The sequence below is a fragment of the Lepidothrix coronata genome, unplaced genomic scaffold (assembly GCF_001604755.1).
Source record: "Lepidothrix coronata isolate B3197 unplaced genomic scaffold, Lepidothrix_coronata-1.0 Scaffold197, whole genome shotgun sequence".
Lineage (NCBI taxonomy): Eukaryota > Metazoa > Chordata > Aves > Passeriformes > Pipridae > Lepidothrix > Lepidothrix coronata.
Genome location: NW_016690377.1, coordinates 846,771 through 866,292, shown reverse-complemented (window position 1 = coordinate 866,292; position 19,522 = coordinate 846,771). Strand labels below are relative to the sequence as shown.

Genomic DNA, 19,522 nt, shown 5'->3' with positions numbered 1-19,522 from the left:
CGTGGGGGGTTTGGGCAGTGCGGAATTTTGGGGGTGGAGGGGCGGTCCCGACGCGCGGGCGGGGGCGGGTCTCGAACCCGCGGTCTCCGGCTCTTGCTCCGCCGCTCCTCCATCGCCCCCTGGCGGCGACACCGCCGGCGGCACCGGCTGTCGCGCGGTGATGACGCAACTGGCGCGCCGCCGGTGCCGGTGCCGGGCATGGCCCAGCTCGGCGCCATCGCCGCGCTCGCCCTCGGGGTCGCGGCCGCCGCGCTGCTCTCGGCCGTGCACAAGATCGACGAGGGGCACATCGGCGTCTACTACCGGTGAGGCGGCCCCCCTCCCCGCTCCGCCCCGCCGCGCGCCGGGAGAACCGGGCTTCTCCCGCTCACGCTTCTCTCTCTCTCTGCCCCCCCCTCCCGTCTCGTTCTCTCGCAGCGGCGGCGCGTTGCTGACCTCCACCAGCGGGCCCGGCTTCCACCTCATGCTGCCCTTCATCACGTCCTACAAGTCAGTGCAGGTGCTGCTGGGCCCGGGGGAGCCCCGGGGGTCGGGCGGGGCCGGGCAGTGCCCGGTACCGGGGGGAGGCGGCTCTCGGGGCGGCCCCGCTGAGCCCCGAGCGAGGGGCCGAGCGCCGCGGGTCCACCTCTGTCTTGGGAGGCTCCCCCGGGGGAGCCCCGCGGGCAGCGGGATTTGCGCCGCGAAAATCCCTCCCTTTAAGCCTCTTTTCCTTCAATCCCCCCCCTCCAGACCACGCTGCAGACGGACGAGGTGAAAAATGTCCCGTGTGGCACCAGGTGAGATGTTCAGCTCTTCCTCCATCCTGGCTGGAAACTCTGGGTCCTTCCCCTTTTCCACACTGGTTACTGCAGGGCTTTAGGGTTGTTCTCAGGGGCTGGATTTCCCCCCACACACCCACCAAACTGGGAGCACTGGGAGACTCTGTAAGGTCGATGAGCCCACCCAGGGTCATGTCTGTGCCACCGTCCCTGGGGGCTGGGGGAGTTTTGGGGGGTGCTGGGAGGCTGTTGGGGTCCTGAGCAGGGCTGGAGTGGGTTCTGGAGGGTGTCGGGGTGCTGAGCAGGGCTGGGGTGGGTTCTGGAGGGTGTCGGGGTGCTGAGCAGGACTGGGATGGGTTCTGGAGGGTGTCGGGGTGCTGAGCGGGACTGGGGTGGGTTCTGGAGGGTGTCAGGGTGCTGAGCAGGCTGAATGTCCCACACTCAGCCCACTGGAGGGGATTTCTCCCCCCTCGAAGCCACTCAGCCCCCAGTAGGTGTCATCCCCCCTTTCTCTCCCTTGCAGCGGGGGAGTGATGATTTATTTCGACAGGATCGAGGTGGTGAATTTCCTCATCCAGAGCGCGGGTGAGTCCCGAGTTCTGCACCTCCCAGCATGCCCTGGGGGGGTTGTCCTGCACTGAGAGGAGGTCAGGAGGTCGTGGTTGGGTTTGGTTTGGAGCCAGGCTGTACCACAGGTGTGCCCCGGGCACCTTGAGCTCCCGGGTGTTACCCCTGGCCCGGCTCTCCTGGGAATGTCGTGTGTTGGTTATTTCTTCCTTTTATTACCTGTGTTATCCCGGCCCCCCCGAGCTTTGTGCAGCACCAGAAGTGATGGCAGTAACCCATGAGGTGTGCAGGGGGGCAGCCAAGGGGGCTGGGGGGAGCAAAGGCTCCTCTGGAGCTCAGGAGGAACAACCCATGCAGCCTTTTTCCCAAATCCTTTGATTTTTAACGTGCTGGTGATGTGCTGAAAGTGCCTGGCTCAGTGGGAGCTGCTGGGATCTCTGTTCCATGGCACGTGCAGGACGCTGTTCCCAGTGTGCAGGGGTCACACAGGGGTGTGTTTGCAGCCATGCAGGGAGGGCTGGGGGTGGTTCAAACCCTTGTGTTCACAAGGGCAGGGGATGGATATTGGTGAAGGTGTCACAAAATAAACCAAAGTGCCCTGACCAGAGGGGCTGTGTGGGAGGGTGTCCCTCGTTTCACACCTGCTCTGGGACTGGGCCCCAGGGTTTTCCCTGAGGGTGCTCAGCCTCCTTCCCTTCCTTCCCCCGGGGTGTCTCCTCTCCCAGTGTACGACATCGTGAAGAACTACACAGCTGACTATGACAAGGCTCTCATCTTCAACAAGATCCACCACGAGCTGAACCAGTTCTGCAGTGTCCACACGCTGCAGGAGGTGTACATCGAGCTGTTTGGTGAGCTGCCCCCGGCCTTTCCCGTGGGATTGCTGCTTCCAAGGGTTCTTCCACAGGCTGTTGGTGCAGAACCCCCAACTGATGAGCTTTTATCCATTAATCCCGTGTTTGCTCTGTTTGGAATCAGGGTTGTTAAGCAGCTGCCATCGTTTATCCCTGTTATCTTTTGGAGCTGAGTGCTTCAATATGTTGTAACAATAAACTCCAGCCCCAGCCCTGCCAGTAGCAGAGGGCTTTAGGGAAGGGAGTGGGAATTCTGTGGCATTCTCTGGGTGTGTAGCAGCTGTGATGGGTTGAATCAGTCACAGGATTTGCTTATCCAGATGGAAAAGCCAGTCTGTGGCTCTTTGCTGTTACAGAAAGTCTGAGCAAGCACTTCCTGGCCTGAGGGTTTGATGAGCTTTGGGTCATGCCCGTGGCTGCAGTGCCCATAAACCAGGAGCGTTGGCAGGGGCCTGCTGACCTTCCCAACGGGAAATCCGGCAGCACAGGGAGACACATGGCAGGAGAGGCTGAGGAAGAGTTGTGGTTTCTTGCTAGAACTAGTCCAGTGGCTGCCAGTGCTGAGTGTTTTGTTTCTGGCTCTGGACTGACAGGAAATCCAGCCTTTCAGCACTGGCAGTGCTGCCTGCGGGCACCGAGCTGCTGGGAATGCTTTGGGAGCCCAAAGGGACGGGATTTGTGCCCGAGAGAGCACGGGGTGTTTGCAAACTCCTGTTCTCTGTTCAGACTGGGCTTTCCAAGGAGCCTGGCTTCCCACTTCCTTCACAAGCTGCAGACCTGGGGCTGGGATCCCCCCAGTTCCTGCTGGGCGGGTTCCTGGCCCGTGGAGGCTTCAGATGTCGGCAGCTGCTGACGACAACTGCTTGAAATGGGCTCAAAGCACCCGGTCTGCACAAGAGGAACTTGTACAAACTCCCCTGTAGCTCTTGGTCTGGGCTGGCTGGGTCTGGCTCGGGGCTCTGCACTGGGGCACAGCCCCTCTCGGGCGGCCTCTCATCATCCTCTGCCCCCACAGCTGCCAGCAGGTGCAGGGAACTGATAACAGCTGCTTCCAAAACTCCTGGCTGGACTTCATTAGGAGCCCAAGTTCCAGATAGGAAACTGGGACCAAAGCAAACAATCCAGGAGTGTGATGTGATCCCTTCTCAAGGCTGTTACAGATTTCTTCCCTTTGCACTTCCCAGCAGGCCCCAACTGGAAGCTCTGCCCTCCTTGGAGCTTTCATCAGAGCAGGGTTTTGGGTTGTGTTTCCTTTTGAAATCCTCAGCTCCGCTGGAGTTCTGGGACTCCTTGAGCCAAAGAGACATTACTGATGATTTTTGCAGCCTGTTAAAGTAACTGATGGAGCCATTTCCCATTCTTGCCTTTCCATTTGCCTTGTGTCATGCTGGCACAGGTGCAAGCTGAAATCAGTCAGGATTTAGCTGGACCATGTTACTTCAGGATCCAGTTGGGAAGATCAGTGGGGGAGGGGGTTAGAGCACAGATTCTTTATCATAAAGATGCCACTTCTGGCTCAGGGAGATTCCAAACTGCAGGTTATGGGAATTCGTGCCTGCAATGTTCCTGTGGTCTGTCCCAAGTGTTGGTGCTGGTGTTGGAGATACTGGGAGAGCTGGGAACCTGCCTCAGGGTCAGCCCAGCACTTCTACATCCAACTTACATTTGTAGTTTCCAGCAATAAGAAATGTGAGCCATCCCAGCTCACTCTGGGTGCTGACAGCAAACTGCCTTGGGGGTGTTTCGTTACCTTTTCTTCTTTCTCTCCTTTAGATCAGATTGATGAAAACCTTAAACTGGCCTTGCAGCAAGACCTAACCACGATGGCCCCTGGATTAATTATACAGGTAATCAGGATTTGACTGAGATATCGAAGGTGCAGCTCCTGAGGAGATAAGGGCTAAAAGAAAGCAGCAAACTGAAACTTTTTAAAAAAGTGCTTTACAGCACAGATTTCATTTCACTCCAGTGGGAGCAGTGTCCTTCCCATCCCCCACACAGCTTCTGGTGTTGCTCTGGGTGCTGGTTTGCCCAGGTTACCACCTCCTGTCACGTCAGGAGATCCTCCAGCCCCGTTTCTGTGTGGGTTTGGGGCCTGGTGGCAGTTTGTGCAGCTCTGTGTGGCAGAGCACACCCGCAGTGTGTCCCCCCCCGTCCCCCGCAGCCCCAGGGGCCGCTCGGCTTTTGGTTGCTGGCTGCTTGCCCAAGTTTTCCTCGCTCTCTCTCTGCAGGCAGTTCGAGTTACAAAGCCAAACATCCCTGAAACAATCCGGAGGAATTACGAGCTCATGTAAGTGCCTCGGACTCTGCACCTCTGTGATCCCAAAAGGAGCCAGTCGGGCAGATCAGTGGTGCCCTTGGCCTCGTGCCACCCTCAGGGAGGGGCTGGAGAGGTGCAGTGGGGCTAGAAGGGTGCAGTGCTGAGCACTGCAGGGGCTGGCAGGTCCCTGCTGGGGGAGGAGGGCTTTCTCCAGTTGGAACCCTTGAGCACAGGAATGATTTGCCCCTGGGCTCCTTCCCCCTGGCACTGGCCCCGTGTGGTGGGTGAGGGGCAGGTGGATGGATTTCACCACTAATCCTCTTGTTTGACTGGGATGGAGAAACTGTTGATTCAACAGGCTGAAGACTTGCAAAGCTTTGAAATAACTTTCTTTAATAGCACTTGACAGTGCTGATCCCTTTTCAATGCCCTGAGCCAGCTGCCTCCTCCTGCCCTTGGTCATTCAGGCATGCCTGTGTTCCCTGAGCCTGCTGCCAACAGCATGTGTAGGGCAGAATGAGACCCCTCTCATCCATTCTGCTTCCCTAGCATTTCATGTGACCTTTTGGGACTGTGGTAAGTCCTGTGTGGTATGGTCATGGTAGGAGAGTCCCAAATCAGCCTGTGTTCTGTTGCCATAAATACAGCAGGACGTGTTGAGAGGCTTGTTCTCAATTCCAGTGTCTGTTCCCTGACTGTGAGCAGGAGCAGGGTATTTTATTTATGATCACACTTTTCAAACTCATTAATGTGAGTGACACCAATAAGGTAGAAAAGGATTTAGCACCCCTAAGATGCACCCCTGGAAGGGTTCAGAACACGTGTGGATGCGGCACTTGGGGACATGGTTCAGTGGTGGGCATGGACATGTGCTGGAAGGAAGGGTGAGCCAGCTGGGGCTGTGGGGGGAATCCCCACACCAGTGAGCTCATGTTTTTAACTAGTTTCTCCTGCTCACCAGGGAGAGTGAGAAGACGAAGCTGCTGATTGCGGCGCAGAAGCAGAAGGTGGTGGAGAAGGAGGCAGAGACAGAGAGGAAGAAAGCCCTCATCGGTCTGTGTGGCTGGGCTGGGAGGCTGGGACACAGGGCTGGCTGTGGGGGCAGGCAGCAAAGAGACCCCAGACTCCAGGGAGAGAAGCACCTTGTTCAATTTGGGGTCATCTCTGACCTGAAACTCTCCCAGAGAGACTCAGGACTTTGCATGTGGGTTCCAGCTTTGCCTTCTGAGGGCTGGAAATTCTTCCCAGTATTTATTTCCACCTGAAGTGGGTGATGATTGAGGACTTTCCCGGGTGAGGCTGCTTCTGACATTCAGAAGATGGTGTGATGACAGTGTGGGTGTGTTCCTGTTTTCATTTCAGAGGCAGAAAAGATTGCACAAGTTGCTGAAATAACTTATGGACAGAAAGTGATGGAAAAGGAAACGGAGAAGCGAATTTCGGAGATTGAAGGTGAGGGGGGCTGAGCTTCCCAGGCAGTAAATCCTGAAGCAGTTTGCCAAGGAGTTCTTGAAGTCTGTATTGACTGTGTTCTTCAATCCAGGCTGACATTCACAGGGGTGGAGTTTCTGAGCAGAGGCAGGAGTAGGAACGTTTCTCTGCAGACTGTGCTTCTTGAAACTCCCTCTCTCAGGTGCTCTTTCTAGGAGGTTGTGCTCTTAGGTTAAGGAGATGTCCCCCCACCCACCTGATACAATGCTTTATCAAGGAGACTCCAGGGCATGGAAAGGGCTCTGCAATTCCAGCTCAGAGTGGCAAGGCCTTATTTTCCCTTCCATTCCTTCTAGGGAATGACAAGCTTTGCAGAAGCCACTGAGGAGCCAATGAAGAGTTTTACAGATCAGCAGCTTCTCATTAGGAAGCTCTTTGCAGAAATACAATGGGGTTTATTTCTTGTAGATGTGTGTCAGCAGGTGTCAGCCCCTCAGTTCAGGGCTGTGCTGGCAGAGGGTTCCTGCCTCCCTCATTCTTCCTGGTGTCTCTGACTGGGACAGACAACTCCTCTTGGCCAAAAGAGAGGAAGTTGTGAGCCAAACCATCCAGTTGTTTACATGATTTTTTAAGTGTAGCAGCTCTCCCTGCTAGGGGAGGTAAAAAAAATGGTTTATCCAGCTGTGCAGCTCCCAAATCCAGACTGGCCTGTTGCATTTGTGTGGCTCCATGTCCTAGGAGGAATGTCAAGAGATGAGCAGGACTACACTAACCTTAGCCTGGATGTGGTGGCCTGGTATCCCATCATTGTCATGGGTAGGTGTGAAGCCAGAGGGGAAAAGGAGTGCAGTACACAAAGGGGAAGTGTTCCTTTCCTTAAATGGCTCTGCTAGGAGTCAGGAATTTCAGTGTCCCACAGGTTCAGAGCCTTTGAGCAGTTGTTGATACAGCAGAGGAAAGCTCTGCAGCAATCTGTCTGAGGGGCAGAGCCTGTAAAGGTTAAAATCCCCTGCTCTGCGTGCCAGAACCTTCATCTCCACATCCCAGACCAAATCCCATCTGGGAATCGCATCCACAGGCACAGACCTCATCTGCAGAGAGTCTGCTGGGCCGTTCCAGGCTGTTCCTGGAGTCCTGGGCAAAGGCTGTGGGTAAATCCCACGTCTGCAGGGGAACAGTTGCTGCGTTTCAGCACGAGAGTCAGTCCTGGCTCGAGAAGAAAGAGCGAGCTGGGCCCACGTGATGGGGATAATCAAACCCTGCTGTCTGTGAAATGCTTTGAGCTCTGCAGTTGAGATGCAATTTACTCACTTAATGCTCTCCTCCTGCAGCCATTTAGCTGGAAACTGAGCTCCCATTTTGTTCCCTCTTCCCCTCGTTGTATCCCGTGCAGTTCAGATGTGGCACTGGCCACTTTATCTTAAAGGTTTCCAGCTGCAAACGGTGCTAACGTGGCTGGAAATAAAAAATCTGACTCAGAGCGTGTGTTTGCTTCCAGATGCTGCATTTCTTGCACGGGAGAAGGCGAGGGCTGACGCTGAGTGCTACACTGCCATGAAGGTGGCTGAGGCCAACAAGGTACTGTGGTTTCCTCTGTGGTGCCTCAGCATCAGGCTGCAGGGGAACACTCAGCACTAGAACAGTCAGTGATTATTGTCTAAGTCAAAAAACAAAACAAAACCATCTCCTCTCAGCAAAGTTTCCGCCTGACTGAAGCATTTAGATCCTTATTTGCAAGTTCATTTTCTTCTCTGGACAGATAAATATGTCGAGATGTCTGAAATCTCTGCCCTGCCAGATGCTAATGGGGCCTGGCTCTCTCTGTGGATGGAATATCAGTTTCAGTTGTGATGAGAAATGTGGATTATTCCAGTCTCAAGCTGGCAGGCAGTTGGAGCAGGGAGATCTCCGGGGTGACAGGCAGGAGTAGAGTAAATCACAGTTCAGGGAAAGAACAAACGGAGCTGATCTCGGACACCCTGGCAGAGCCTTGGTACTGCAAAAGAAAAAAAAAAACCCAAAACAAAAACCCCAACCTGGAAACAAGAAAATTACATGGATACAGCTGCCAGGTGTGTTCCTGCCTACAGCAAGTTCCCAGGATGTGCCAGCAGGAAGCACTTCTGTTCTGTGAGGAGGACAGAGGCCTGGGGTGTTTTTGCACAAGTTTTGCCCCAGTTGTTCCATCCTCTGTGTTATAATGCCGTTATCCTGAAAAAAAAGTGAGCTCTGCTCACCCAAACACTCTTCCTGGAAAACAGCCAGGGGTATTTTCCTTCCCAGTAGCTCACATTGCAAGGGTTGCAGTGAGGGATGTGCTCTCGGGCATCTCCATCGCGTCTGGGTTGAACATTTCCCCAGCTGCTCCCATCACTTCACTCTTCAATTTGCCATTTAGTCACTGGGATTTAGAGCTTTGCTCGGCCCTGCTGGCAGAGAACCTTCCCAGGGCACTCTGTTTGCCCTGTGGAGGGGCTGGGCACTCCTGGTAGGGCTGTGGAAGGAGGTGCCTCGTGTGCTCCTGGCAGGAGTTTGCTTTTGCCCGAATCCGGGCTGTTGTGACCCGTTTTCTCTCCATGCAGCTCAAGTTGACTCCCGAGTACTTGCAGCTGATGAAGTACAAGGCAATTGCAGCCAACAGCAAGATCTATTTTGGCAAAGATATTCCCAATATGTTCATGGACTCTGCAGGGAGCCAGACCAAATCTGCAGAGGGACTGGCAGAAGGAATCCAAGATGAAGATGGGGCAGGAATCAGCGAGGACACAAAACTGCTTCATGGTGTCAACTGAGAAGAAAGATTTCTATTCGTTTTATATCAAAAAGAACCCGTGAACTGGGAAGTTCCTTTTTGTTTTCCCCCTTTCCCGTGCTGAAAGAGATGAATCAGACTTAATCCTTTCAATCTTTTGTATGACAATTAGACACAAGGACTTTGGTAATTATGGGGTGGGTTTTCGGGTAACTTCTAAGCAGCCAACTCTAGGTGTGTCCTGTAGCTGCACCTCCCCTGCTCTTGGTCACACACACCCAGGAGTCTGGAGAGGCTGGATGGGAACTTAATTTGAGATTGAAGTGGTTCGTAGCAGTTGGAGGTAAAGCTGAGGTTTTGGAGGGAGGGGAATCGCTGCTACGACTTGTTTTGTTGTTTTTTTTTCTTATTGGAAATTCCAAGTACTCTGTTTCCACCCCCTTTCCAAACAAGGTGCTAGATCTGTACACTACACGTGGCTGCTCGAGGTCTGGGCAGTGGCAGGTTCTGCTGAGCTCACGTGCACCACGAGGGACAGAAGCTCAGCTGGAATCCTGCAGGTTCCCAGTCTTTTTTGGGGGGGATCGAAGCCTTAGACCGCACGTCACGCAGGCAGTGACCCAAAGTCCTTGTTTTCTGCATCCTAACACTGCTTTGTTTTCCACTTGTCGTGTTTTTTGTAGCAGTTGGGCTGCTGGGTGAGGGTGTGGGCACAGGGGCAGTGTCCTGGAGGGCAGAGCTGGACGTGATTTTCGGTGAAACCAGGCTGCAGGCGTCGAAATTGTCACAGTCACAGTCAGAAAAAACAGGGAGGAAGGAATTTTTGTCTCAGGGACCCTGACTTTGCAGAAAGCCTTGCAGGGGAGGAGGTGCTGGAGTGACCAAAGGTCGTTAACAACTCATTATCTGCTCTGCAAGAGCAACTGGATCTCGGTGTTTTCAGAGTCTGACTAGAAAAAGGGCATTCGGGTGAGCTGAGATGAGCAGAACTGAGCTCCTGTGGGTTTGGGTCTGAACAGACCTTGTGGAGGGAAGATTTCAGAGTAGCCAAGGGCACAAACCCTCATCCTGAAAGGTCCCAGGGCAGAGAGAAGCAGCTCGTCTGAACTGCCCGAAGTTGAATTCCCCTCTTTCTCTCAGAACAGTGCTAGAATGCACCTTCCACTTCAGAGAACTGAGGAATTCCTCACATCCCAGATGCGAGGAGGGAACAGAGTTTTGTTTTCCACGTGCAAAATTCGAAGTTCAGGCCTAGAGAGAACATTTTTTTTCTCTCCCTAATCCATCTGCACTTGGCAGCAGAGCCTGGTGGTTGATTGCTGATATGATTTGAGGCCAATATCCTCATCTGAGATGATGCCAGTGCTCGTCAGAGACCAGCCTGTTGCGTTCACAGGCCCGTGCCCCAAATTCCTGCTCCCCACCACCCCTGGCCTCACCCTTCAGTGTTTAAATCTGCAGCAGTCTGTGTAACAAGGCATCACACTAACAGAGTTCTGAGGGATCTCAGCTGCTGGCTCCAGGGCTTTTACAGCAGTTCTCTCTTCCCTGTTGGGACAGTGACTCTTGATACTTGAAAATGCAAAGTAGAAGCTGAGTGCTTCTGCTGGAGAAGAGTCCCATCTTCTTTGTATTTCTTGGAAAATAGGACCTAAGGGAAGTCCCATTTCCAGACCTACATCAGACCCACAGCACTCAAACAATTGCATCCCCAGGGGGGCTGCAGTATTCCTCACTCATAACTAGGTCTGTGCAGGGAGATTACAAACAGGGAATAGCAGAAATTTAACAATGGGAAGGTAGTACCTGATCCCTTGAGGATGAGTTTGTTTGGGATTGTTCTATGTTCATGCTTGAGGTTTCCATCAGCAACTAAAACCTCCTTTTACACAAGTATTTTTCACTAATGAAAGGACCCAACTAAGCCAAAGTGGTATTATGAAGTCATTTTTTAACTTATGACTTCACAGCAAGACAATAGTTTGGGATAAAGAGCTCTTAAGGATTCTTTTAATTAAAACCATGACTGCTAAAGTATTAATGTAATTTAGTTAAATTGTGCTAAGCGTAAAAAATCAAAAGCAAAATTGAGTGTATCAGTCTTGACAAGCCAAAATCCATTGTTGCATCTTCATTCACTCTTTGTAAAATGTCCTGAATTTTCCAGAGTGGATCTGTCATTCCATGTAAACCTTTATTCCCTCTGTCTCCCTTTTAAAGGGGCATTTGTCCTGTTTCCGTGATCTTAGAGGTGAAGATCTGAATTTTAAACCCACTCTCTCACAAAGGAAACAGAGGTTTGTGGCACTGCTGCTACCCGGGAATGGCTACGGGGAGCATGGGAATGCTCTTTGATCTTCTTATGTACTGAATTCAAAGCCTTTTTATTTTGGTATTTGCTATGACAATAAAATGGCCTTCGATTTTACTATCTTCAGTTTTCACACCAGGGTTTGTGGAGGAGCTTTAACGTGATGTGTGGGTATATTTGCAGGGGGAGATTTTCCAGAGGGAACATCGAGGCTGTCGGTGCTCCGGTGGGAGTGGGGAGCTGGGGGGTGCTGGGGGTCCATGCTGGTTTTCCCTCTCCAGGGAGGAGGAGGAAAGTGGAAGAAGGGGCAGAGGTGTCTGTGTCCAAGGAATCCCACAAGTGTCTGTCAGCCCCTGCTTTGCTCATGGAGCAGCAAACGCCTCGGATTCGGTAAAGTTTGCAGAAAATCCTTGTCATGTTTTACTGGACAAAGGGCAGGAACCTTCTGGGTGTTTTTGCCCAGCTGTGTAAACACCGAATCTGCGGAGGGACAGTGGAGTTCTGCACATTAAGACAAATATTTGAGTTAATGGTTTCCAGCTGGCAGGCTCCCATTCCTTCCCTCTCAGCCCGAGTTGCTGCGAGTAAAGCCGGGCATTGTCCCGGAGCCACAGCCACTCCAGCTGCTCTGGGGCTCTGTGGCCCTGCTCCAAGTGCTCCCCAACACTCCCCACCCCTAAACTAGGCCTGCAGGATAAGCCCTGTTGCCTGCCCTTGTTTTTTGGGCATTTTACCCCCCTGAAATAATTGAAATTCACTCCCTGGTGCCACAGCTCTTCATGGAGGGGGAAGAACCCAGTTTTTTGGGGGGGACACAGAGGGTGGTCAGGCAGTGGAACCCAGGGTTCGGTCACGGCCCCAGGGCTGCCAGAGCTCAGGGAGCGTTTGTACAACGCTCTGAGGGACAGGGTGGGATTGTTGGGTGTCTGTGCAGGGCCAGGGGTTGGATCCATGACCCCTGGGGGTCCCTCCCAACCCGCAGCCCCTCGCAGTGGCGTCAGGCCCAGGCAGGGACAGGTGGGGTGGGTGGCAGCGCTCGCTGCCGCCCCCACGGCGTGGGTATGGCTTGGATTTGTCACCGATTTTTGCCAAACCCAGTGAAAGGGGAGCGGGGGGAGCCCCGACTGCCCCATGCCCGGTGTCCCCCCCGACCCGCGGGGGCCGCCATGGCTACTGCGACCTTCCCAACATGGCGCGGCGGGGCGCTCCCATTGGCCGGCGTTGCGCGGAGGGGCGCTCCCATTGGTCGGTGTTGCGCGGCGGGACGCTCCCATTGGCCGCGGTGCGGGGGCGGGGCGAAGGTGTGGCGGAAGTGGGCGCGGGGCGGGCGGGGATGTGGAGAGCGGGCATGGCCGCCGGGGACGGGCTGGGCCCGGCGCTCCGCGCCGTCACCGAGCAGCTGCAGCAGGCGGCGGCGCGGCGGCCGCAGGTGAGGGGACACCGGGGACACGGGGAGGACCCGGGGGACACCGCGGGGGGCCGCTCCCGCGGCGGCACGGCCTCCGTCACCGTAGGGACGGGCCCGCGCCATGGGGACAGGTCATGGGTCGTCGCCGTGGGAACGGAGCCGGACCGCCACCGGGAGGGGTCCTGGCGTTGGGACAGGGCCCGTGTCACCGCGGGGACATTCCCCAGTGCCATGGGGACAGGGCCCTGGTCACCGTGGGGACATTCCCCCAGTGCCACAGGGATAGGTGTCACCGTGAGGGCAGGGCCCGTGTCACCGTGGGGACATTCCCCCAGTGCCACAGGGATAGGTTCCACCAGGAGATGGGCACCTGAGCCCCCCAGCAAAGAAGACAGCACCCCACTATCACAAAAGGCCTCCCTCCTGCTCGATCCACCCGCACACACACACACATAGGGACAAACCTCCTGCCACCCCCGACCTTTCCTGAGCTGGGGGGTCGGGGCTGGGGAGGGCTGGGGGGTGCCCCGGTGTCCCCCCCTGAGCCCCGGTGGTCCCGCAGGGGCTCCCGGCCGTGCAGCCGCGGCTCGTGGCCGTCAGCAAGACGAAGCCGGCGGAGATGGTGATGGAGGCGTACAGGCACGGGCAGCGCAGCTTCGGGGAGAACTACGTGAGTTTGGGGGGACCACGGGGCTGGAAGAGGGACCACAGGGCTGGGAGAGGGACCACAGGGCTGGGAGAGGGACCACAGGGCTGGGAAAGGCCCTCGTGTTGAGGGCACAGAATCCCAGAATCACTGGGGTTGGAAAAGCCCTCCCAGAGCATCAAGTCCACCCTGTGCCCCATCCTAACCTTGTCCCCCAGCCCAGAGCACTGAGTGCCATGTCCAGTCCTTCCTTGGACACTTCCAGGGGTGGACACCTCCACCACCTCCCTGGGCAGCCCCTTCCAATGTTTAACAACCCTTTCTATGAAGAAATTCCTCCTGATGTCTCAGGGCAGCCCAGTTTGGGTGGCTCTGTGGGTGGGGGGCCAGGCTTGGTGACAGCATCACCCCCTGGCCTCGTGTTTTTGGGGCTCCTGTTGGTCCCAGGGACACACACCCCACAGACACTGATCTTACATGTGCCGTGGGTTTAACGGGATTCTCCTGCATTCTCCCAGGTTCAGGAGTTGCTGGAAAAGGCATCAGACTCAAGAGTAAGTACTCAGTCCCCTTCATATTTTCTTCCTTGTATAGCTGTGTCCTGAGAGCTGTTCAGCCAAAGTCCTGGGTTTTGTTAGGAATTTCACTGGATCCTTGCCTTTGCAGATAAATGGTGGGTTATTCTTAGCTCTCTGCCCTGTTCCCCCTCCTGCCTTGCTGGCTCCAGAGGAGTCTGAGAATACGTGTGCCTTAGTCATGATTTGTCTGAACAGTGCTGTGCCTTTTGTGCTTTCTGTAGGAGAGGCACAGTCCTCGTTTAAAAGAGATGTTAACACTCAGTTTGGGGAAAATATAATTTTATGACTGTTGTAAAAGAGCTTTGCCTTCCTCATTCCCATGGACAGCATTCCCTGCAGCCACAGCCCCTTCCCTCTCCAGGCTGTGCAGCAACCTCAGCACAACCACGAGTTGAGTCAACAAATGAAGAAATTGGGTGTCTGGTGTTTGTTTGTGGGCAAACTAAGCCCGAAGTGCTGCGTGGGGGAAGAGGGAATTGTCGTTCCAACCTCACTGTTCTCTCTGCTTTCAGATTCTGTCGTCTTGTCCAGACATCAAGTGGCATTTTATTGGCCACCTGCAGAAAAACAATGTCAACAAGCTGATTGGTAAATCCTGCTTGATTCTGTGTGGGCCACAGTCTCTCAGTGTTCAGATGTGTCGGGGGAGGTTTAGGCTGGATATTGGGAAAAGGTTCTCCCCAAAGAGGGGGAACTCCCCGACACCTGCTCTAGGGGCAAACACTCCTGTGCCAGCAGAATTGCCTCAGCCTTTGTTTCCTCCCCAGCTGTCCCAAACCTGTTCATGTTGGAAACAGTGGATTCTGTGAAGCTGGCAGACAGAGTCAACAGCTCGTGGCAGAAAAAAGGGACATCCCAGAAGCTGAAGGTCATGGTGCAAGTTAACACGAGTGGGGAGGACAGTAAGTGGCCCTTTCTGAAGATGTGCAGCCCTTTCTGACTCCTGTTCAGAGAACCTGAGCGGGATGGGCTGGTTTGTGCTCTCAGATTGTTTCTCTGGCAGGGCTGGGCACAGATCTCCCTGTTTTTTTCCAGGTAAGCACGGCCTTCCCCCTGGAGACACCACGGCTGCCGTGGAGCACGTGATCAACAAGTGCCCCAGCCTGGAATTTGTGGGGCTGATGACGATCGGCAGCATCGGGCACGACCTCAGCAAGGGCCCAAATCCTGACTTCCAGGTAAGATTTTCTAGGAGAAAATGTCACTGTGGGCTGGTCTCCTGTTACAGTTTGTCTGTCCCAGTGAAACCAGTCTGAGTCAGGCTATAAGACTGTAGAAACACCACGCTCAGAGCAGTGCAGAGCCCTCAGTACCAGTGTCAGTGCAGGTGGGAGGCTCCTTTCTGCAGAGCATTTCTCCCATCCCTCCTCTGCAGCTGCAGCCCTGATGTTGGCAGGGCTCCCCGTGCAGCAGTTGCTGTCCTGGAGCCTGTGGTCCTGGTGAGGTTTCAGTCAGCCTCCTCTGTGTTGTCAGTAAATCTGGGAAATCTCCAGGCATTGTTACACCACTTCAGTGGGAAATGTGGGAATTGCATTTCCTGTGTGAAGGAGACTTCAGAGACAGGCAGGAGTCGTGGTCTGTGGCACCCTGGAAGGGAGCTGGTGTGGCTGTCAGGTGTGTGAGCCTCTCCTCTTCCCCTCTCCCTGCAGATGCTGCTGTCCCTGCGACAGGAGGTGTGTGAGAAGCTGAATCTCCCCGTGGAGAAGGTGGAGCTGAGCATGGGCATGTCCACGGACTTCCAGCACGCAGTGAGTGTGTGCCTCCTGCCGCCCTTCCCGTGGGGAGCAAGAGGACCTGCACCCCAAATTCCACCCAAACAGGCCTCTTGCATGGAGATCCCAACAGTGCTGTTCCATGAAAAACAGCTCTGCTGGTCCTGGCGTAGATTCCTGGGATCAAACCAGCCCCTGGGTGGCGAGTGTGGGGGAAACTGTCCTTCTGTGACATGGTGAGAACCGAGGCTGGTCACAGGGGTGGTGGCACCCCTGCCCTGACCTCCTCCTCTCTGTCTCTTCCAGGTAGAGGTTGGATCCACAAACGTCAGGATTGGGAGCACTATCTTTGGAGAGCGGGATTATTCCAACAAAGCCGTCGGGGGCAAAGCTTCCACTGGAAGTAAAGGCCAAACAGAGGCTGTGACAGTGCAGGGGCAGTAGGTGGAAAACAAAACCCCTCCAGAGGAGAGACCTCGCTGCTGGGAGACCTCACTATGCATTTTACCTCCCTCCATGTCGGCACCTGATCCTGGTGGTGAGGGGGAATTCCTCGGAGCAGAGGCCAGAAATGCCTCATAACCATCATGATTTTAGAGCACCCCTAGAAACTGGAAATCTTTATAACCAACATGATCAGGAAGTTGGTGGCTGAAAGTGGCTGTGGTGTCTTGGCTCCTCAGGGTCATCCAGGACAGAGACCTTGGGGTGACTGGGTTGGGCAAACAAGTGTTTGTCAGGTTGGAGCTGCTGCCCAGTGAGGTAGGTGTGACCTGCAGCAGTGCCGGTGATTGTTTTCACTGAGGACTAAATTCTTCATTAAACAAGCTGTGATCTTGCCAGAAACCCATCAGTGTTTCCCCAAATAGGAGTTCTGGACGTGGGATGGTTATGTGGGAGCTGGGATAGGGCCATGCTGTGACACTGGAGAGACCATGGCCATGGAAACGGGGCGAGTGCCAGGCACAGGGGGCTGTGAGGAGCTCAGCTGCCACCGGGAGTTCATGGTGTGATGTTCTGGCTGCACATCACAAGTGTGGGAGTGTCTTTTGGGCTCAATTCTGTTATTTTCAGGCTGACATTCACTTTTCCCATGGCTCCATGTCTGCCCAGATCTGGAATGCTTTCCCCCTTCCCTTCCTTTCCCCTCCTCTGTTGTTGGGAATTATTTTCATCCTGCCTGGTAGTTTTGACGCTGTTTTTTTGGGCTGAAGGGGACTTTTTCTGCCGGGTCCCTGCTCTGCCACCAGCTTGCTGTTGCTTTCCAAGGTGAGTCCCACCTCCTCTACACCTGTGAGAGGATAACATGCTTGGCTCAGGGCAGCAGGGAGGTTTTCTTGGGAAAAGTACTTCAGAAAGGGAAGTATTATTGTCCCACTGCATTCTAGGTTCCTGAAAAAAAAATCCTTTGGCCACTGAGAGAGCTGTGTCTTAACATCCTAAGTGCTGGTCCAGCCTTCCCTGCTCCTGGAAGAGGGAAGTGGGACTGTCACTGCAGTAACTTTCCTTCAGGTGTGAGCAGAAGCTCCTGTTGTCCTGTGCTGTCTGGCCAGTCTCACAACCTGTGTTGCAGCTGATTTTTGGGCTTTTGTGGCTGCTAAGAGGAGGAGGCCCTGGCTGCCAGCAGAAACATCCTCCCCAGGCTTTGCTCTGTGTGCGTGTGGTTAAATCTCGCTGTTGGTTCCACTCTCTAAACGCTGAATGTAAATGAAGAGTCACCTCCAACACCACCCTGTTGTAGCTCTGTGGTTTAGAAGCAACGTGGGGTCGGAGCCGCCCTCCCTGCGCTGCACCATGTGTGGTTTCATAGTCCAGTAATAAAAAGTGATGAGTTTTAATACCATCTGTGCCAACTCCAAAGCTATTAAAGATGTTATTTTTATGTTCCAGCGTGGTGAATAAATGGCCTGAGCCGGTCTTGGAGCTGTTTCCCCAGCCTGGAGCTGTTCTAGGAGCTGGGAGGAGGGTGGTTGAAAGGCAGCTGAGGCAGAGCTGGCAAAGAAAGTGATTTTTGATCTGAAGGGTCAAAACCGAGCTGGTCGGTGCCTCGAGCTGTCCCCGGAGCAGCCTCTGGGTGGCGGTGCTGTCGCGGTCACGGGGCCGGGACAGGTCAACGACGGGTCCCAAAATCACCTTGTTTCCCACCTGATGGCCGGAGTGAGGTCCTTCCTCTTCCTCCTCCTCTCTCCTCCTGGAATTTCAGCACCGCGCCCTCACCGGGACCCTCGTGTTGGCAAATTCCTGCACAGGAAAAGCCTCTGGGGTATTTTACACCTATTCTGTCTGAACCCGAGTCCAAACATGCAGGGGCTGCAGAGCCAGCCCAGCCCTGGCCCCGGTGGTTGGAGCCTGAGGGGGTTTGTTCACCCCTCACTGGTGGCCCTTCCCCACTGTCTGTGGCTCCAACACGGGCTGCACTGCCACAGTTTGTTTGGGCACAGGGCAGGGGTGGGCTTACACTGGGAATTCTCTTCTGGTGTGGCTCACCTCCCCTCTGGCTTTTCCTCTCTCAGGCGTTCCGTGTATCTCATTTCCTGAGCTGGGACTGGGCTTTAGCCAAGCTTAAAGAAGTGGTGAATGGTTTAAACTGGGAGGTGAGTGCGCTGGGGTGGCTGTGGGGGAGAACAAGCCTTGTCCTGATGTCTTTGCCGTGGAACTCTGGCTCATCACTGTGGTATTTTAGGAGCAGACTGGCTCAGGAAAGTGTGTGGTCTTCTGGATTGCTGCTCAGCCTGCACCCTGCCTGCTGAAACATTCAGCTCTGCTGGTGGCCTCCTGCACGAGGCTGTGGCACAGCAGGGCCTCTTGGTGGCCCTGGGGCTGCTCCCTGCCACGGGACACCTCTGCCCTGCACTCAGGCTGGTCTGGCCCCTGCTCTTGTGGGGATGAGGCTGGGTGCTGGGCTGGAACAGCTGGTGCTGGGCTGGAACAGCCAGTGCTGGGCTGTGACAAGGCACTGGAGAGGAGGGACAGCAGCAAGAGCATCTGCTCCTTCCCCTGCAGCTGCTTCTCTCACCCGTGAAGCTTCCAACTGACTTTTTCCCTCATGCCTGAGAGCTTTGCTGTGCTCCCCACGTGTCCAAGCCTCCCCAGAGCCGGAGCAGCCCACGGGCACCTCCTGTTCCTCCTCGAGGAGCCCACCCGGGGCCCGAGGCAGGAGGGTGCGGAGCTGCAGGGTCGGTGACACCAAACACCTGCCCAAGGGAGCGGGCACAGACCACCCACTCCCTCCACGGAGGTCAGCCCGCAGATGGGAGCTGTTGGTCACTGGAGTGGAGCCAGCGGGCTGGAGATGAAAGGCTCCCTGGCCTCTTAATGAACCGCGCGGAGCCTCGGCCCCCACGGCCCGGCTCTATTTACATCCAGCAGAGCCCCCGGCAGGGCTGGGGTGGCAGCAGTGCTCGGGCTCCCCGTGCTCAGCACTGTCACTGTCAATATTTGCCTTGGAGGGACACGTCCAGCAGACGGGGGGACTCCTCCTCCCCCGTGACTTCCAGTGGCCGGCGGCGCAGGCGCCGTCCCCTCTGGAGCAAAGGCAAGGCCCCGGGATTCCCAGCACTCCCCTGAGGTGACCCTTGTTTCCACGCTGGGGTTTGGTCCCTCTAAGAGGGAAAACAAACCCGTGGATGATGCTGGACAGAGTGATTTGCTGCTGCCTCTCTTTCCTTGGCTCCTGGGGGCTGCACCGGCCACCCATGGCCATCCTCATCCTCGGGGAAGTGCCGGTGGTGGAGCAGCAGAGATCGGGAGCTGTGGGTCAGTTCCCTGCTGCTCCCGGGGGCTGTGGGCAGGTGGGAGTCTGGGGTGGCCGGGAGCAGTTCGGATCCGGGCCCAGGCGGATCCCGACGCAGCCCTTCAAAGTGGAAAGTGTGTTTATTTCTGGGATATCGGCTTTCCGGCAGGAAGGACGGCCACTGCCAAGGTTTTTATTGGATCCCAGTGAAAGGAATTAAGAGAGTCTCATGCTTGTTGTCTTTCCCTGGGCCTGCAGTACTTAAGGAGGCTTTTTACCTTTGAGTGGGAGCGAGGGACACGGGGATTTGGCATCTGGCACCGGCACGTCTGTGGTGATGGGGTTTCAAACGGGAGGCTTTGTCTCCTGGGCCAGAGGCATCAGGAGGGGTCGGGGCTGGGAAAGCACAGAGAGGGGCTTGGAAGCAGTTGAAAGAACCCAAACTCCATCAGGCTCAAAGCATGTGGGAAGTGTTGCTTGAGCTCCTCTCCTCGTAGCGAGGCTGGGGCCAG

At 55.2% G+C, this 19,522-nt stretch overlaps 2 protein-coding genes across 2 annotated transcripts; both read left to right on the top strand.

The window, feature by feature from the left end:
• The first annotated feature begins 172 nt into the window (after window positions 1-172).
• Window positions 173-11,053, top strand: ERLIN2 (ER lipid raft associated 2). Its single transcript, XM_017831913.1, has 11 exons — window positions 173-305; window positions 418-499; window positions 730-776; window positions 1,282-1,343; window positions 2,051-2,176; window positions 3,953-4,026; window positions 4,411-4,469; window positions 5,401-5,492; window positions 5,802-5,891; window positions 7,369-7,448; window positions 8,453-11,053. Exons 1-11 carry the CDS (start codon window positions 199-201, stop codon window positions 8,660-8,662), a joined length of 1,029 nt encoding a protein of 342 aa, XP_017687402.1. The 5' UTR covers window positions 173-198; the 3' UTR covers window positions 8,663-11,053.
• Window positions 11,054-12,261: 1,208 nt separating this feature from the next.
• PROSC (proline synthetase cotranscribed homolog (bacterial)) lies at window positions 12,262-17,159 on the top strand. The gene is made up of 8 exons (XM_017831914.1): window positions 12,262-12,362; window positions 12,904-13,011; window positions 13,506-13,541; window positions 14,078-14,153; window positions 14,333-14,467; window positions 14,601-14,743; window positions 15,215-15,313; window positions 15,584-17,159. Exons 1-8 carry the CDS (start codon window positions 12,267-12,269, stop codon window positions 15,719-15,721), a joined length of 831 nt encoding a protein of 276 aa, XP_017687403.1. The 5' UTR covers window positions 12,262-12,266; the 3' UTR covers window positions 15,722-17,159.
• Window positions 17,160-19,522: the final 2,363 nt, after the last annotated feature.